This window comes from Oculina patagonica, chromosome 2 (genome assembly GCF_052425735.1).
Source record: "Oculina patagonica isolate OP01 chromosome 2, crgOcupat, whole genome shotgun sequence".
NCBI classification, from domain to species: Eukaryota; Metazoa; Cnidaria; class Anthozoa; order Scleractinia; family Oculinidae; genus Oculina; species Oculina patagonica.
In genome coordinates, this window is record NC_135759.1 from 11317861 (window position 1) to 11337203 (window position 19343).

The 19343-nt window shown below is 39.3% G+C and overlaps 2 protein-coding genes across 2 annotated transcripts in view; both read left to right on the top strand.

The window, feature by feature from the left end:
• The first annotated feature begins 2610 nt into the window (after positions 1-2610).
• Positions 2611-14308, top strand: LOC144639341 (uncharacterized). Its single transcript, XM_078498670.1, has 12 exons — positions 2611-3046; positions 4928-5078; positions 6021-6120; positions 7340-7451; positions 7879-7934; positions 8312-8685; positions 8997-9069; positions 10136-10196; positions 10893-10951; positions 11083-11146; positions 12155-12211; positions 12754-14308. The coding sequence occupies exons 2-12, from the start codon at positions 4949-4951 to the stop codon at positions 12874-12876; spliced, it is 1209 nt and encodes a 402-aa protein (XP_078354796.1). The 5' UTR covers positions 2611-3046; positions 4928-4948; the 3' UTR covers positions 12877-14308.
• Positions 14309-15716: 1408 nt separating this feature from the next.
• Positions 15717-19343, top strand: part of LOC144638707 (uncharacterized) — a 33025-nt gene continuing 29398 nt past the window's right edge. Inside the window, exons 1-3 of the mRNA XM_078497931.1 lie at positions 15717-15779; positions 17483-17656; positions 17934-18033. Coding sequence (XP_078354057.1) covers positions 17533-17656; positions 17934-18033 — 224 coding nt within the window. The 5' untranslated portion in view covers positions 15717-15779; positions 17483-17532. The remainder of the gene's footprint in view (positions 15780-17482; positions 17657-17933; positions 18034-19343) is intronic.

Consider the following 19343-nt stretch of genomic DNA (forward strand, 5'->3'; position numbering starts at 1 on the left):
GAGCGGAGGAGCCCAGCCCCTCCAGCCTGCGCATCCAGCGCCCGGAAGCACTAGAAGGAGAACGCGACCCCACCCGAACCCCCGATCAGGGACGCCCCGACCCCCCAACCCCCCCCCCCAGAAGCAGGAAAAAAAACCAAAAACCAGAGCACCCGAAAATCCTCACAAGAGAGTCGCATCCCCACCCCCCTATCACTTTCTTGTCCGTCCCGAGGTTTTTTCAGAGTCTTCTTATTTCTTTTCTTTTAAGCCGAAGTTTTAACAGCCTAATCTCCTTATTTTGGTGATTTCTTTTTCGGCCGCCTGACTATGAAAGGTGGATGACATTGTCTTTTTTCTTTTTTTTTTACTTTTATTTTTCTCATGGATCAGGGGGTGGCTAGCCACCCAATCCACCCCCTGGATCCGCCCCTGTTAGAAAATATTCGTTTCTATTTTCTCCCTTTACGACATTCTATTTTACCATTGGCCTTTTCCGATGTTTTCTGTTGTCCGATGCTCATTTTATACTTGTTTGAATACAAATAATTCGCCTTTACTTTCACTGGCTATGCCTCATCAATATTTAACGAGACTTTAACAAAAGAGAGTACTGAAATGAGTTTGCACAGTTTTTCTCAAAGTGTAAGGGCATCGATAACATTAACATTATTTATCTAAACTGTGATTGGTTGGCTTGGTAATGGCAAAAATGTAATGCAGCAATTACTTTTGACCGCTGTTGACTGAAGTCCAACATAGTTGTTTTACCTTTCCACAAAGCAGTCCCTTCCCTTTTCCTGTAATTATACACTCTTTTATGTATAATGTTTTTTTGGCCACTTTATTAAATTTTGGTGCTCTGTGCTTATGCAGAGGGAAGTTGGAATGTCTGATTTATGAAATGCTATTGATCAAGGAAAGAGGGCCAACTCTGAACACGCAAGCGGACTCCATCCGTGCAAAACTGTTTATTTAGCTGAAATTGTTTTACTAGCTGACATAATTCATTTTCGTTTATCACGCTTAAACTGCCATATATTCTGACTTAAAACTTTAATTATTAATTTTGCTTTTGATAATGGCGACAGAATGACGCCCAAACGTCGTGTTCTTGTGTTTATATTTCTTTTAAAATGTTTTTCTATAGCTCCGTACTAAACCAAATCAATTCAGTTCTTGTAATTTAAAATGTTTTAGTTCCCAGTTATTTTTGATTGCTTTTTTTGCAAGTTGGTAAAACAAAGGCCTTTCTTAATCAGTCATGTGAAATCACTCTTGCAATGCGTCAATTATACGCCTCACAATAACAATTACTTTAGAAAATGTTAACCTCTTGCTCACCGAGCGCGAGGCCAGGGCCGTACTGGGGAATATTGGACCGAGGTCGTGGCAGTACAAACCGAGCATAGCGAGGTCCGTACAAAAGCGACCGAGGGGCAATATTCCCTATTGAACATACTCAACGACACTGAGTTTGAAAAATCGAGAAGAGTACTAGCTGCGAAGTGCCAGCCGCTCAGGCGATTGATGAAGACGACGAAGTCGAAGATCCCGGTCGAAGATGCTCTTTTTGAAGCGGAAGAATTAAGCGACTCCAATCCAGTGGGCACTTCATAGAACTGTCTTGTGCTTGGTCCGTACATAAACGACATTGGACCAATATTCCCAGTACCGCCCCGCGCTCGGCTAGTAAGAGGCTACTTTTTTCTCCCTTTACGACATTTTATTTTGTCATTGGCCTTTTCCGATGTTTTGTGTTGTCCGATGCTCATTGTATACTCGTGTGCCTACACTTCCACTGGCTATGCCACATTAATATTAAACGAGACTACAACAAAAGCAACTTTTTTGTTATGAGAGTACTGAAATGAGTTAGCAGTGTTTCTCTAAGTGTAAGAGCATTGATAGCATTAACATTATTAATGTAAGCTGTGATCGGTCGGCTTTAAACCAGAGCAGAAGTTTTGTCATAATGTAATTGATGCGGTATTAAGCAGTAATCGCTCGATCGGTTTCCAGGAAACTAATGGCAAAAATGTAATGCAGCAATTACTTTTGACCGCTGTTGACTGAAGCCCAACATAGTTTTTCTTTACCTTTCCTTCCCAAAGCAGTCTCTTCCCTTTTCCTGTAATTACTCACTCTTGTATATATAATGGTTTTTGGCCCCCTTTATAAATTTTGGTGCTCCATACTAATGCAGAGGGAAGTTGGAATGTCTGAATTATGAAGTGCTATTGATCAAGGAAAGAGGACCAACTCAAAACACGCAAGCGGACTCCATCCGTGCAAAACTGTTTATTTAGCTGACAATACAGGGCCATACAGCAAGGCTGATCATACTTCGTGAAAAAAGTAGACTTTGCGACACACCAGCTGACACACCAACACGACTAGAACTGATAGAGCAGGATTGCTCTTTATTGATACATTTATTACCCCGTATCCAACGCCGTGATATAAATAATACAATCGTTTCAAGTCGAGGCTAGGGAGGACAAATATATTAAAATTGTCCACCCGAGCCTCGACTTGAAACGATTGTAAAAAGGCATTGAAACATAACACCGGAAGGTCCATGATTGTGTGGTTAGCTCCAGAGGCCAGCTACATCTGAGCTACATCCGAGACGGTCGACAAGAGAGAGAAAATATCGCTTATATCCTACCCCGATCCTAGCAAAGGCATAATCGCGAATCAACAATGTCACAAATCGTTGATTCTGGTTAGATGTTCCTGTCTTGTGCTCATGCTCAACTATCGCAAATATCGTCCAGTGCAGATGTACATTGTGATTGTTCATCAGAGTCACGCGCGCCAGCTTAAATTACCACATAGTTCTAACTTATCAATCAATTGTGACCTCCGTTCAGTGACCCTCTTAATTTATGCCCACAGCGAAAGAAAATGCCATTGAATTAGATTGCAAAGAGATTTAAATAAGTCTAAAGCGTAGTTTGCGTTTTGATGATTAGTACGGCTGATTTGTAATGAATGTCGCCGAAGCCAATCGTTGACGCAATCCAAAGGACTAGCCATCACAAATGACAACAGCTTGACAACGGTACGTTCATGATAACTGTTAGATTTGTAGACCTTCCAGCTGCCAGAGATCTAAGATTGTATTTACCTACGCAACAGTGAATACTGAAGAACTTCGTACACGAAGAGAGAGCGAGTAGAATAAGTTAGAAAACAATAAGGTGTACGCGTTAGATTTCTTTCAGATCACTTTTTCGTCACCAGTAAGTAATTTGTTGTGCTGCTTAGATTTGAAAAGTCGTTCGACATGTTTAAGTTATTAAATTACTGCTACAGCGCTCAGGCTTAATCGATACTGCACTGCACAGCTTGTTAATTCGAGCATATCATGGTTGTTTAACCTTCTGGATAGCCTACCAAACACTAATATACACAAATCTTACATAATTTTTCTATTGGCTGTTAGCAAATGATCTCAGTTGCTCCGTTTAGTCATTTTAACGTTTCAGTCAATCTAACTTCCTGGTTTGAAATGAACCGGCGCCATTTTGAATAAGCTGACGCGCGTTGACCGTTTTGTCGTCACCTTGGATGCAAAATGTAAGGGCACAGCAGAGCAAAACATCTCTAAATTACTATTACTGCCGCGTTTGAGGGTTTATAAGCTGCAGAGAAGTAAGGGCACAGCACAGAATTTCTGTAATTCATACGTGCGTCCTTTTGATTTTTATGAATGTGGAGTGGTAATTGTCATGTCACTCCAGAGTCAATGTCTTTTGTTTCCGATTTTGTTGTTTATTCTGCAGACATTTTGAACAATTTTCTGACTCTACACACACACAAAACGTGTCACAACGCCTTAGCCGGTATTCAGTTTTGTTAAAAAAGAATTGAGATCACCGAAAATGACTCACCCAACATTGGTCTTCACTAATTCCGATGGACCTTTGCAGGTAACGCCATCTCAACGTAACCAAAGCCACCTGGCTATATAGTTGCTCTAGTTCGCAGAAGAAAATTATTTTTGTCTCACTTTTGTATTGCCCCAGAAGATCGTGTCGGGAATTTAAATGATTAAGCTTGTTTATTTTAAATGACAACGAGAAAAAACTCATAGATGCCATCTCTTTCCGGGTATGTCACGGTCCAGTTATAAGACTTCCTTTTGTGGATGTTTTATTCATATTCCCAGTAGGCTCAAAGCTTTGTTCTGTAAACTCATTAAGTGGTTATCACGTAAAACTCAAGAAATCAGCAATTAAAATTAAGGGGAAGTAGTTTTTGTTTTAATTTTTGTCTTTACCATAAAAAACGAATAACGCAACTATGAACTCACTTTTTTCGACGACTCAAACTGAAGGGTCAAGAATAGATGCAAGCCAGCGAGAGCCGTTCATATCGCATACTGTAATACAGATCTTCTGATTCGTCAGTAGTTTTTGTCCTCAGTCATCGCTGGTTACCCTATCACGGTTGTGTATATGCCACTGACATTTTGTCCTTCTCGAATTTTACACTGAATGACTGGTTTGGTCTTTAATTTTCCATAAAAAGCATCGTTGTAAACATGATCCCTTCAGCAGCGAGAAATTTATTCAGTGCTTCAGTAGCTTGGTCGATGTTGCATTAAGACTTTCGCCGGCGTTTAAGTGATATTTAAGTAATTTTGCTTATATTGTTTCCGGCTTAAAGAAATGTTGCAGGCCGATGAAAACATAACAAAACATTAATATACCACATATGAGATAAACCTATTAGTTTCATAATGTCATGAACTCACGACTCTTGTCAAAAAGAACTTGTGCGAGTTAGGGGATGGTTTTGTGCTGTAATCGTTAGTTGAGGTGAAAACCTTTATTTTAAAGACATGATTACAAATTAAGGTAAGCAAAGCAAGTGAAGTTATACATGAACACCACGATTGACCATTTCAATGCCAATGAAAACCTGTTTTCATACGCAGACGACCCAATCAAGTTGCAAAATGTCCAAAGCTGTTGAACCGTTTGCCAACATTTCTGCTCAGGAGTTGCTTAAAAATACTCCAAAGCTTTTTGGTTGGGTCAGGAAAGAGGACACTGGAGTACTGCGCTCGGTGGTGAAGGCACTAGATTGTAAGTATAAACAGACAATTAAATAAGCTCACGGAATGCCTCTATAAAGCCAAACGTTATGGATATAATTTTTTAAATAGGGGCGGGTTTCACGAAAAACGTGCAAATTCTAGGTTATTTTCGACAGAAAATCAGACGGTATCCGGTCGTTTGTGTAGGCGAATCGACTTAAATGCAGGCGAAACATCCCAGATCGTGTAGGCGAATCGACTTCACCATAGGCGAATCGACCTGTAGGTGAAACATCTTGTAGGCGGAACGACCGACATTCGATCAGACTAGACCCTTCTTGTGTAGTACTTTATTCACTTTAACACGCCTGAGAAGTTCGGTGCTGTTATAAATGTCATTTGTGCATGTAACATGTAAACCAACAATTAACTTATTGACTTTGGCCTCTTTATGGAAACACTGTTTCTCTGTCTTAGAATCTTTTATAGCCTATACTTCTAAAAAATAAAACGATTGAAGACGCAATGAACGCGATTGTCTCGACTTCATTACTCACCATATGCAAAAGCCATTAGTAACCTGGCTCACCACTCCAGCAGAAGTATGACTTGTAATTGAGGGATTTGGTGCATAAACAGCTTTTCCTCCTGTAACATATATTCGTATTATATACACCTAAAACTGAACTTAATTTGCATACCGAGCAGAAATACAAACGCCAAACAAACGCCACGTGCAAAATAAAATTTGCAAACTTCACACCAAATGTGAAAACAAGAAAGCTTAATTATTAATCATTACCAACAGTTTCAGCAAACTTCATACTAGTTGTATTATTAAAGGAGAAATTAACGTTTCACGAATTCTAAATTGCTTTTGAAGGAAAGGGATTATCGTTTGGACTACACTAGGGGGGAAGCTACAAATGTTAGTCACAAGGAAGAAGACTATTACTGAATAACTCTCGTATAACTTTTTTTTTTCTTGCAGGGCCCTGGCGTTATATGATTCTAAGTGCTGGATGCCTTTACTTGTACAAAAATTCCGATGATCAGAACTTCAGTGAAACAATTCCCCTCACGAAATTCAGGTATTTTAAAAAACCTGTTGAGTATACCAATTATGGTTTATTGTCTATGTGTGTCAGTTATATTACATAAATCTAAGGCCCCTTCCACATTGACCCGGGTAAATTTGAAAACGGAGAAATTTGAAAACGTCGTGTAAAATGTTTTCCGTCTACATTAACCCGGGTAAATTTGAAAACGAATACGCTTCATCGCACGTTCAATAACCACGCATGCCCAGATTAATTTTTACGGATTCCGCTGAAAGTTCGAGCAATGAGTGCGAAAATTAAGTACCAAAATCACTCATTGCACGGCAACATTTTGTATACTATTTAAAAGATCTCATCGAAATTCATTTGTCTTAGTGACCCCGCAATTAAATTCTAAAGCATTCTCGAGAAAATTAAAGTCAAACCTTAAAAAAATGTATTAAACGCGCGCCATTTGTTTGAACGGCGCAAGACGTCCGTTTTAACTGAAATAAAGACAACTTCAAATCCATTTTTCTCTTGGGGGTCAGCTTGAGTGATTTTTGGCAGGTTTGTTAGCTGTACTAAAACTGTGCCATGCTAGAGGTTTTTGTACTTTTTTGCCTGTTTGCTCGAAAATGTGCGGAAACCATCTTAAACCTTTTGTTTTGACAGAGAACACATGACAATTTGACGTCAGCATTTTCAAAAAGTCCCGGTTTCGCCCGTTTTCGCCGTCCACACTGCACTACCTAGCTGGCGTTTTCAAATTTACCCACTTTGGAGAGCGTTTTTGAAAAGTACCGTTTTTGGTGAGCGAAAACGCCGTTTCAGTGTAGACGGTTGGCTTGTCCGGGTAAAAACAGAAGCGATTTCAAATTTACCCGGGTCAGTGTGGACGGGCCTACTTAATACTTATTTAGTGACTTTTTCTGGATTACATCTTTTTCAGAGAGATGTTTGTTATCAACAAGTTTAAAAATGTTTTCATGTATTTGTTCCCGATTTATACCCGGGTTAATTTACAGAACGACATAACAATCTTTATCTGGTAGCAAAAATGGTATGTTATGGTGTGCTCATTATATCAGAGCTCATATGACGTTCGGCTTAGTCGCTGTTTATCGACTATCCATATTAGATCCAGCAGAAGTAAGTGAAACGATATTCAACTTTCAAAGGATGCATCTGGGTACGTTGTTATTCTAATGTTCCCTGTTGGGATTTTTGTTACAGTAAGTTGTGTGTTTGTTTCCCGTCTTGCTTGCAGAGTTTGTGATGCTCAGGAGAAAAACAAATATCCTTGGGCATTTAAAATGATACACGAGTCAACTGACGTCAAAACGCTGTATTTTGCTGTAGACACAGATTTTGATTTGAAGGCAAGTGCAGTTTATGAAAACTCTGCTCTGTTAAAACTGATTTAAAGCAAGCCCATAAGGATAGGTAATTTTTCTCATTATATGACCTTAATTGACAACTTCATCGAAACTGCTATTTCAAAAGCTTCAGATACTTGTCGATATTCATCATCTCAACGACCTGATACAATATCAGTCATTTTCATGTTTGAAGAATTTGACGCCTGTGATATTTGTCATAATTTGAGATTTTACAGCGAATTACATGCAGGTGAAACGCGACAGAGTCAAAACGTGAACAAGTAGTTAAATATATATCTTTCCACCACAAAAAATGACAAATCTGTAAAACTCGAAAATTCCCTGAGAATTTGAGAAGGATTAAATCGCCATACGGCAAAAACATTCATTCATAACCTAAACTGTGATTGTTGTGTGCTCTTTGCAGAAATGGCAAGACGCAATTACTGATGAAAGAATCAAATATTGCGGTGATGTCTCACGGTAAGTACATATTGCTGTTGGCGAAGTGGATTTCCAGTAACTCATCTCGTACCCCCATCAAACAAAGATTACATTTGTAACGCCAGCAACCAAAAGGGGAAATAATACAGATAAAAAGAAGATATAGCATCTGTTCGCACATGAAAACTTGAGATAGGTGCAACGAGATATTGAATGAATCGCGATTGTACAACACATATATGAGTTGTAAAATGTCGCTAAATGCCTCTGTCAGTTATACTGGCTCTCTATGAATTGTCTTCGTAAGTCATGCTGTGTCGAGAATGTCTGAATTAACTTGCGAAAATAGCCAATGCTGGTATCTGGTATGTTTATGAACCTTTAATCATGTAATGGGATGTCTATCACGTTAACAGGACGGATGACGCTGATGGTTACTGCAGTATAGACGAGAAGCCGCCTCCTGCTCGTTCTCAATCAGTGACAAAACGACCACCTGCGCCGTTGCCACAACGACCACACTCCAATTCTTCCCCTGCTCCTTTCTTAGATTGTAATCCGCCAAGAAACACCCTTCCAGTTCCTTCGAGACGTCAGTCGTCAGACTTCTCGCAACATCTAACGTCCAGATCACTGCCCCGACCACCCGATAATAGAACGAAACCAGCAAGACCATTAACGATGGGAACATTTCCAAAAGGCATTTCAGAACCAACGAAGTCATCGAAGGGATATGAAGACGTTGTAAATCAACTTGCAAGCACAAACCTACGTTCTCCAAATAAAGAAGGTAATACATTTCCTGATCGATGGGTCGAAACAACCGGTTTTTTTGATGTATTAGACAAGTTTGATTCTTTTTCTTGGGAATTCAGTAGAAAACTTTTTATTTATGAACCCTTTTTGCCTGTGAATCGCGCATTCAACATAAAAAAGACAAATGTATATTTTTTGCTTAGCCTCTTGCCGGAAAAAAAAGCAAGGATTGGCTGACATCGCAAAATAAAAAAAGAAGTGTCTAATATGATAATATAGCGCCAAGTGTTACAACGCCACCCGTTAAAACTTGTTCTTGTTGTGTTGTCATTGACATTTTTTCAGGTTCTGTGTCTTCTTCAACACCCTCTCCGAGAGTTGGTTCTGGGACCCCTGGTGAACGGAAAAAAATTAGAAGGTACAGTATTGTGCAAAAGTAATTTAACAAAATCGCTCTTTTTCTCGAGAATTATCTTTCGCTCGAGAATTCGAGTGGAATTACGAGGCAGTTCGAGTGATATTTCGCTGGAACAGAAAACTATATTTCTTCGCTTTTTTGGTACCTCGGCAAAAGTTCGCTATCAGCTAGTAAGTACACGAACTTTCGGTAGACAGTAAACGACAGTTCGCTAGTCTGTGTGTAGCCGTATCCCCCGGGCTTTTTCCCTCGGTCGGGTTGGGGGGGGGGGGCGTGGTATTGCTAAAAAGGGAAAACCATTGTTTAATACATGGCAAACGAATGAAATGAAGCCTGAGGTACGTGAAGCTCCACCTGGACAATTTTCAGGTTTGGCAAAACCGCATCAATGATCAAATATAGCTTTAGCCGACAGAGCAAGCGTTCCCGCATTCGGAACCCTTATCACTGGGCTAACACAGTTTAAACTGGATGGATTGAAGTTTTTTAAGGATAGTGTTCTTCATAAATGACACTGAAGATCGGGGTAAAAACACGAAATTGTTAGGGTAAAAACACGGGCATTGTTGTTTATTAAAGCCGCTCCCCTAGCATTCTAAGTTGACGTTTCATTTGAACACATCCACGCAGGGATTTAAAGAAAAAGAAGCGTATAGACTTTACACGCTCAATCAGTAAGCCTGAAAATGGGTTGGGGGGGGGGGGGGGAGTTAAAAATCGGCCCGATTTTTTTCCTCATGATTCATATAAGGCAAAAAAATTGGGCCGGCAAAACAAAACGTGTAAATTTACTTTATCGAATTGAAGATGAGGCAACTATAACTTGATATTTAAACAGCTAGCATAACTGAAAATTTGCACACACAACGACTTTGCTCCGTTTTCGTGTCTCTTCTAATGATTTGTAAGGCGAGAAAATCCTCACCCTAGAAAACTTCGAAAGAGCTTCACTCTCGTTCTCCATTTCCAAAATTAGCAAGAATATTTCTTACTTATTAAGAGCAAGTAACAATTTTTGTTTTCAATGTTCTTATAGACAATTTATGTTTTTGTTTTTGTTTAATAGAGGAAATCCAGATGGAGAGAGTTTCAAAGAAAAGGGCGGAAAAGACAAACAAGACAAAGAAGTTAGTTTTTTCATCGACTTCACTTTTGTAATTAAATGAGTTGGATCAAGTGATACTGTTTGCCTCTGCTTATCAATCTTTCAAGAGTGGTTCTTGAATTAGTTGGACGCTGATTCTGATTTCATAATTTACCTACCAGTGGCGGATCTAGGGGAGGGGCCCGAAGGGCCCGGGTCCCCAGCTTATTTTAGGTCAAACCGAGGACTGTAGGGATGAGAAAAATTATTTTCAAACGAGGGTGCCCTCTTATTGTTAGAGTCTGGATGTTCGAGGCCCCCACTTTCCTGAAGGTCTGGATACGCCACTGCCTAAAATGTAATATTGTAAGCTGCACGGTTGTAGGCTACCTCCTCCACTTGAATCCGAATTCAAGTTGAATCAGTTTTTTAAATTATTTAATTAATACTCTCACAGTGATATGTATATCAAATCATACCAGCCCTCCGTTTAATTTAGAAGTGTTGTGAGCTCTGTCATCCCCTACTTACTTACCTTTTCTTGTGCAAAGGCAAGGAAGCCGTTATGAGGACAAACACTTTGTAGTGCCATGACTTTTTTGCCAACCTCACTGTACATGTACACAATACACAATAATTGACATTGACGTGGTATTCGTGGATGTCCTGTATATTGTTAGATTCTGTTGGTTGTAAGTAAAGACAGAAAAGAAGACTTACATTCAGTGGCTTCTTGCAGAGAGTTCTTCCTAACTCGGCTTTGAGACTTGACACGGACGACAAGGATGAAATTTATTCGTAAGTAAAGTTAATTGTAAAAGCAAGGCAATAGCTTATTTTCCTTGATTACATTTGTTTTACATTTTAGAAGTTCTATGTATTTACTTTTATGATTGTGTCACTCCTATGACTTGTTTGCTTCATTGTAGCATGGTGCAAAACAAGCAAGGAGTTTACGTTGTCCGGAAAAGTCTGAGGGCGCAGTCAAAGATGGTAGGTAATGCTGTCATGACAGTAAACAGCACCGTATAAAGATCTAGAGATTAAGAACCTGCATGCCTGTACGCTACAATTTTTGCTTGTAAACCCTCATTAATCAGGGTCAGAATTTGGAAAATCATAAAAAATTTACCATAGAAATGACGTAAGAAAATGTTTAAAACTCAAGTAAAACCACGAGCCGTTAGGCAAGTGGTGTCACTGCAAAGTTTTGGACATTTTATGGTCAATTATTATTATTAATTATTATAATTTTATGGTCAATTATTATTAATTACTATTATTATTGGTCAATTATTATTAAGAAAAGAGAAAATTAGCATATCTGAAATCCGCTCGCGCACAATACAGCTCAGCATACGACAACAGTGCTGTCGTGTCTATCGACTACGCATAAAGAAAAACAACACAAAACACGTACGGAACCACGTGAATAATATTCTTTTATTTATTTATTCCATTTTTTCAACTGTTGTGGTTTTCCTGTGGTGAGGACATCCGAACTGATTGAGGCTTGACATGACTAATACCTTACGTCATACAAACTCGAGATCAACAATGTGCGATACTTACACAACTTGTTCTTGTCATCAATTACAAATCTCAATCTCCAAGCTTGCAAATGAAACTTGTATTCGATATGTACAATATGTAACCTACCGGAGCTTCCACTATAGAAAGGATCCACCTGCTCCAGAGGGATTCCTATATAAATGAACGAAAGCACTAATATAAGCCAAATGCTCGTAATGTGAACATGGCTTCGGAAATCCTTTATGGCCTTGAAAGGTATTTTGAACCGAAAACAGTAACTGACAGTAAAGTAGTGACAGATACGATCAGGAACGACCTGATACTATACCTTCAAATACTTTCTTTTCTGGCGAGTAGTTCCCGGCAATTTTTAAAGCTGAATCACTTTAACGATAATTATTTTTATTTCGTATGATTTCACTAGTCTCGCTGTTGACACATTATACACTCCACACATTTACCTTTCAGGCAGTGTCAGTGTGGACTGGAGATCGAGTACGACACTACGTGATTTTTCATATAGAGGTACTGAAGTTCGTTGTTATTTTTTGTTAGTTGCCGGGGGGGTTGGTACTCTCTAGAGTGGACTACACAGAGAGGCTCCGCTAGAAAAGGGTCCTTTTTCAGGCTGTATGTATCTTAAAGAGTGGATATATCTCTAGCTGTAGTATAGAAGAATAAGTAATACTGTCATTAAGGGCCTTTCAAAATTTCTCAACAGACCCACCAACGGTAGTCTCTTCTAAGTATTTTAAGAGGTTATTTAAGTGAAAAATCAACAAAAGAAATGAAATATCCCTTCTGTGAGTGGGTTAAATGGGTACCATTTTTAACGAAGGTATAAAGAATGGTTGCTTTTTCTGTCAAAAATGGTAATGAAAAGGGTAAGGATTTGGACCTCGGGGCGGAGGCTCCTCGTGTATACCCCATCCCCGGGAATTGGTTGATTGGTTGGTCGATCGGTGAATTGGTTGGTTGGTTGACAGCGTCTGACTATGTTTGTTAAACCGCTTTTCCTCAAATAATGTTACGCAAACCTCTTATATGTCTGTGTGTTTTTTTTACAGGGTACACGTTATGCTCTTGACCCTAAGGGACCATCATTTGATAAAATGGAAGACATGATAAAGCATTATTACGATTTCAATCTGCCTAACTGCGACACGAAGTTTTCAAGGCCATATGAATAATAGTGACAATACTGAAGTGACAGAGGAGTACTCCCTAAGGCAGAATAACTGCATATAGAATGCTTCTTGCAGATGCACGGGACTTAGAACCACTGACGCGAATTGTTTATTTTCATGGATTAAATGAAGCTAGAAATCGAAATAGTTTTACTAAGTTGTTTTGGGACAAAGCTGTTGCCTAGTTCAGACGAAGTGACGACGCGGTCGTGATCTGTCTAGTTTGTCTATGACAAATTACCAGCAGAGCTCAGAGTGACAACCTGATAGTTCGTGCGCTTAACTCTACAATTGTGGTGCTCTTCGACAGCTTTGATGTGTACCACCAAGCATCAATGGCGAGACCATAATGCTATGTCGCTGAGCTGTATTAAAACTCGTCAACTACAGAACTCGTATAATTATGTATAAAAAACGGCATAAAACAAATAGCCTTTGCGATCTCAGTGATTTATTTGAATTCTGATCTGATTTTAAGGCTGTCTACTCCATTTCGGACATAGGCCACTGACAGAGCTCCTCTAGTCCCCTCAGTCTATGGCCAGACGTTCAATCTGTTTCCACTAGTAGCCATTCGACTGAATAGAGGGCATGCCGGGCAATGCAGCCAGTTGGTCTTTTAAGTGTATGGATTGGCCAATCCATGTCCATTTCCTGTTCACGGTCTGGTGTTTCACGGATACTTGCCCTGTGATCTCTCGCAAGTTTAAGTAAGTGGATGATGGTATCAGACCAGCAGACCAGTAAAAACGGAGGATTCTGCGGAGACATCTGCCTATAAAAGTGTGTTGTTTTGACACGGTCTTCTCTGTCATTCTCCATGTTTCGAAACCATATCGCAATACAGAATTTCCATTAGAATTAAATATTCTCAATTTTGTGGCTATCGTTATTTCCCTGGATCTCCAGATGCTCCCCGAGATTATTAGACTAAGGCGACCCTTTTTCACCTAAATAACGTAACGCACTTGCATATATTTAGTGTCGCCTACCACAGGAACATTTCTAGGTCCCAGCGTCCAAGTATATAAAGATAGTCATTTGATTACAAAAACTGTTTGGTATGGGTAGTATGTGACTAATCATTTAAGTAAAAAGGTTTCCGGACATGTTGCTGGCGGCACCTATGTTTGTTATATTTGATTTACAGGGGCGGATCTATGGGAAGGGTACAGGAGGTACGCATGTGGTTTATTGGTGAACCCCCTCCAATTAAAAACCTGGATCGGCCCCTGACTCACTAATATGTAAATAACTTGTATCGAACATAACAAATCAAGTTTCGGAATCGAGCAAATTCGTAAAACCGACCTTGCACTAAATTTATTAATAAAGTAAATTGGAAAACCAAAGCAAGATTTTTATTTCTTTAACCCTTAGAAATAACTGAAACTGTAATTATAAAGTCCTCAAATAAATCTATATTTTACATTGACTTGTTGTTGTCGATTTTTGCTTGTCATTTTTGTACAATTACGTTAAGGGCAGGGGTTTCATAATTAGTTGATGGTCTCTGTTGATTTGAAGCCCTGTTATTAGAATCCCGGTGATTGGACGCACTTGTGAATTAATTCACACCGGTATCTAATCCCACCTTCTTCGTGTGTTTACTGTGTCCGTTCGATGTCTTTCTACTTATGCCTTGTTGATTATTTGTCCATGTATTCACTAGCAAATGAAAGAAATACTCCAAGCTAAAATCTTTTAAATTTATTTCAAATCCAAAAAAGCAATTTCCCATGGCAAGAAAAAGAAATAATAACTATCTCGGTATTTTAGTGAAGGTACGGTACTTTTAAGGAATTGTGCGACTCGAAAGGGAGGTGTGGAGTGAAGTGGAAGCTTTCCTTTTTTGAGTAGCGTTGTCACGAAGTTTAACAGCTTTTTGATCAGCTAAAAACATTTCTACGTTGATTTGACAAAAAGTGGACTCCGGGATCCGCGCTTGAAGGCCGAGCAGTCCCGCGCGAAAATTGAGGGGCGGGGAAGGGGGAGGGGGGTGGGGTCCGTCATGGAAGATTGTGCCGGGTAGCTGAGTCGTAGACCTAACACTCTAGGGAGCCCAGGATCAGGCATTGATTTGCAGGCTTGCTAGGGGGTTGGCATAGTAAAGTTTTGGGTCAATCTCACCAGACTTTGCCAGTCAGAGCAATTTTACTCATGATTGTCATGTTTTTGGCAACTGGCTGCAGCCCTGTGGCAGCTTGGAGGGCATCGGTGGTGACTAGGCCTTGGTCATCTGTGGTGACTAGCCCCTGGTTTACCAAGGGCCCTCAGGTGGAGGAAGGGTGGCTGTTAGTGAATTTCAGGCCTTTCTGTCAGCCCGCTGGGCACCTTTTGTTGAAACAAGGCAAATATTTGTGTATCCGGAATTTCTGGCGTTCCTCTCTGGTCGCCTGCTTCCGAGAAGGGACGACTGAAAAAATCCGCGTCTGACTGAATGCCTCAGCAAAAAGCATGTCTTAGATTACCACTCAATGGGTGGTCAGGTGTAATTGCCATGCGCGATTGATCCAAGTGGGCAGAATGGGAACCGCTCGAACTGCTTAAGCCATTGTCACGGCATCGAAATCAAAAGGATTTATGCTTAATACTGCAAGTTTGATTTCTTTTACTGTTTCCTGTCTTCAGTCATTGTTATGGTTCCCGCTGCCATTTCAATTTCGATTTAATTGTTGTTTCACTGAGGGGGTTTCGCACTGCTAACTTGAGATCAATCAATTCTGACCTAAGTTCAGTGACTTAAAAAATTTATGCTGTTAGTACAAGAAATTACCATCCGTTTAAAAAATAGAAAGCGGTAATAATGATTCACTTCGCTCGTCAATGGACGTCGCTGTAGCCAATATTCCGGCAAAGAAATTGAGTACGCATCGCAGTTGCAAGCGGTACTTAGGACCAAATCGGTAAGCAAATTATAACTGTAGGACTTGAGTATCATTCCGAAACAGTCATTTAACTGTACGTTACAAATTGTTAAGAATGCCAGAATGTTAAACATTGTAGATTGTCGATATTATCAAATTTCGATCATCTTTTATACCCTTCTGTATATTTGTTTCACCTCACTGGTCTGAAACAAAACCAAACATAGCTAACATCGCTTTAACTTCTTCTCGATCAGACTAATTTGTACTCCAGACTGTAGTTTACAAACTTCACATTTTTTGTATTGTTTATTTATTTATTCATTTATTTATTTCAAAGTATTCCCTCGTTTTGCCTTCTATTTATAGTTGGCCAAAACGTTTATCCAAGAGTTATACATAATTATAATACTCTAATTCGTCGATAGTAAACGATTTGTGCTGCCCACTTAAATACTTGAAGGACAGTGCAACTTTCTGGTCAGGGGTAAGTCGGTGCCATTTTGAATAACCCGGACATTCACAACTTTTCAATTGTTACGTTTGGTCTGTTCGCCTTGAATAGGGAACAACTAATGACACATCTAAACTCGGCAGTTTTAAATCAGTAGAGTTGTCAAGTCCGTTAGCTATAACTTGTGCAGAAGTAAGGAAATGGCGAATAAAGCTCACAGATACTAGGTGAAGTAAGCTGAAATTAGTTAGTCTGATGTAAACATGCATGAGGTCTATTAAAATAGCACGATTTGCTTATTTTGAATTAATATGAGGGGGGTTTAAGTCTGGTTTTCACGACCGACGCAAGCACAAGCGCAAGCACGAGGAAATGAAAAAAATGACTCTTGTGCTTGAACTTACGGCATATTCCGACGACCAACAAGGACTATGAAACACAGAAATGTTCCATTTTATAATTAATACCAGCCCAAATTTAGATTTTCATTTCATTCTGGGTACTTCAACAGTACAGTCGGAGTACCCAGAAACAACTTCCACGTTAAGGTCCATGTTTGATCTTGTTAGACAGAACATTTCATTTCGCACTGTCTGTTGTGATTCTTAACACCCTTTCCACTTTACACTCTAACATCGAGAATTTTTACAAAAGTGTGTGTTGTGTTCCGTTTCTTCAAGCAGCCTTTTCTGTAAGTTGCTGGTAAGAGTTAAAATGTCCATAGACGTACAGAAGCACAGATTCCTACTGTAGATCTGACGATCCTAGTTCTAAGCTATTGAAATCCCATATTTCTTTCATCTCTTTTTTTCATTTCATACACCTCGGGCCTCTTTTGTTATTGAATTTACAATATTCTGCTGTTCTTTTTTCTACTATGAATATTATAGTTAGACCAGCACGCCTCGGCACCTATCCGGCCACACCGGGTTGGCTTTCCGTCCACACGTGTCCGTCGAAAACGATAACCGAATCTGCAACTCTTCGAAAATATTCTAAAGCGAGGAATGTTCTGAAAACTCCTTTTGCGTTTTTCGTGTGAGCAGTGAACTTTGAAAAAGGGATGACGCCACTTGCCTTCTTTCGGGCTTATTTCACTGGTAAATGGGCATGCTCCGTTAGCGGTATAAGCGTTTTCGTGTGGAACAATCAATCAATCAAAACGCTATGGTGGACGCGAGAAAAATGTTCTCCGCTCATTTTCCCTATCGGGGTAAAGGCCATTAGTCAAATACGTCTTATGAAAGGGGTGAGCAATAGTGACAAAAATATTATTTTAACCTTTAAGGTCCACGGAACGGTGGCGTTATTAGGTAGACAACCCAATCAAGTTGTAAAATGGCTGAAGCTGTTGCGCCGTTTGCCAACATTTCTGCTCGGGAGATAATTCAACAACGCTGTAGCTGTCAAGGCTGGGTCAAGAAAAAGGACACTTCAGGATTGAAAAAGTTCTTGAATCGCTGTAAGTACATTCCTAGAGCGGTGGTTACAAAAAAAATTTGTATTCTTGAACGGGGATATTCTCCAGTTATATTCGTCAGTTTTTCGTTCTAAAGGTTTAGTTTAAAACTGAGTACGAGATGTTTGATATCGGTAGTGGTAGTAGTAGTAGCATTAATTCGTCGCATTTCTGAGTGTAAATCTTTTTTAACTCAAATTAAATCTTTTTAATCTCAAACGCTAACGACAATCAAACGAACAGGAATGCAAACATACGTAATTCTTGTTTTCCTTGGTAGGGTCCCGGCGTTTTATGATCCTATATACGGGTTACCTTTACTTATATGAAGATTCCGAAGATAAGAACTTTTGCGAGAAAATTCCACTCAAGAAATACAGGTATTTAAAAACGTTCTTTGTGAAAATCGGGCAGAAGTCCGGCGGCTTAGCTCATGAATTGTGCGATTTTTGATACAAGCACCAAACTTTGCAGGTTTATCAGCATTCACATACTAATCAATTCTCTATATAGTGCCAACACCAATTTCTTATTTTCAGCTAGTAAATAGCAATGGAATTTTCAGCCAAGAGGCCCTCCCCCACGAAGTACTTCTTCTTGTGCTTTTATACAATTTTTATTGTAGATTTTATTTCAAAAATACAGATATAAATGCTTTACATTAAGCTTACAATTGTTATTTTTTTACCATCTTTTTAATACCAATAATTTACTAGAAAGTTATTGCATGGAAAATGATTTTTTTTTTTGTTCCCCGCTCTCTGCTACATCGCGTCTTTTGTTTTGCGCTAGCGTCCAGGTCTCTCGCGATCCATTCGCTAACCGAAGAAAAATAGAAAAATATAGAGGGCTGTGAACAGTCTAATTTACAGCATTTCATTCTAAATTTTGTACGTGCGACTTGGTATCACTACCTGGCATAATAGTATTTGTCTATAAACCAGGACAAACAAATATTTCACGAAATTTCATTGATTTTAATTAAAAAAACTGGCGTTTTTCGGGCTTGGCACTATATCTGAAAAAACTTCTGTTCATGACCACTTCCACTGTGCCAAGTTTCATGCTTGTATCAAAAAGTGCACAATTCAACTAAAGTTTCGAGCTAAGCCGCTGGACTACAGGTATCATCACAAAAATTATAAACTTGATATTTAAGTGTCTGAGAAAATGGTTAGCTCGTGGAAGCTTACTGGGGACACTAAAACATTATTTTTTTTAAAAAAAAAATATTAAAAAGATTTGTACATTTAATGAAATAAAAAGTAGGATATTAAATATTAAATAGAAAGATATTTGGGTTATTGACCAGGCATGAGGTCGAGATGGCGGGATATTGGCCAAGTTCTTTTTTCTCTCGTGTTTGTCAGGACCGAGACGAAGTCGAGGCCCATAAAACGAACGTGGCCAATATCCCGGCATCTTGATTGAAAAAGCTAGATCAATAAAGGATTTATAATATGGGCAATAAAGTTATGAATTACGAACTGAAATGACTTTCTTTTTTTGTAACCTGCACGGACTTCTTTTTCGCGAGTGGATTAGGCGAAAAAATGTATTGATTTAATATTTTTAAACAAGAAAATATTTTTCTCTCGCGCAAAATTTCAGTGCGAGAGCCGGCGGCAAAAACAACAATAACAAATTTGCGGGAGAATCAAGGCCAATCCTAAGCGGCCAAGGCAGGCCC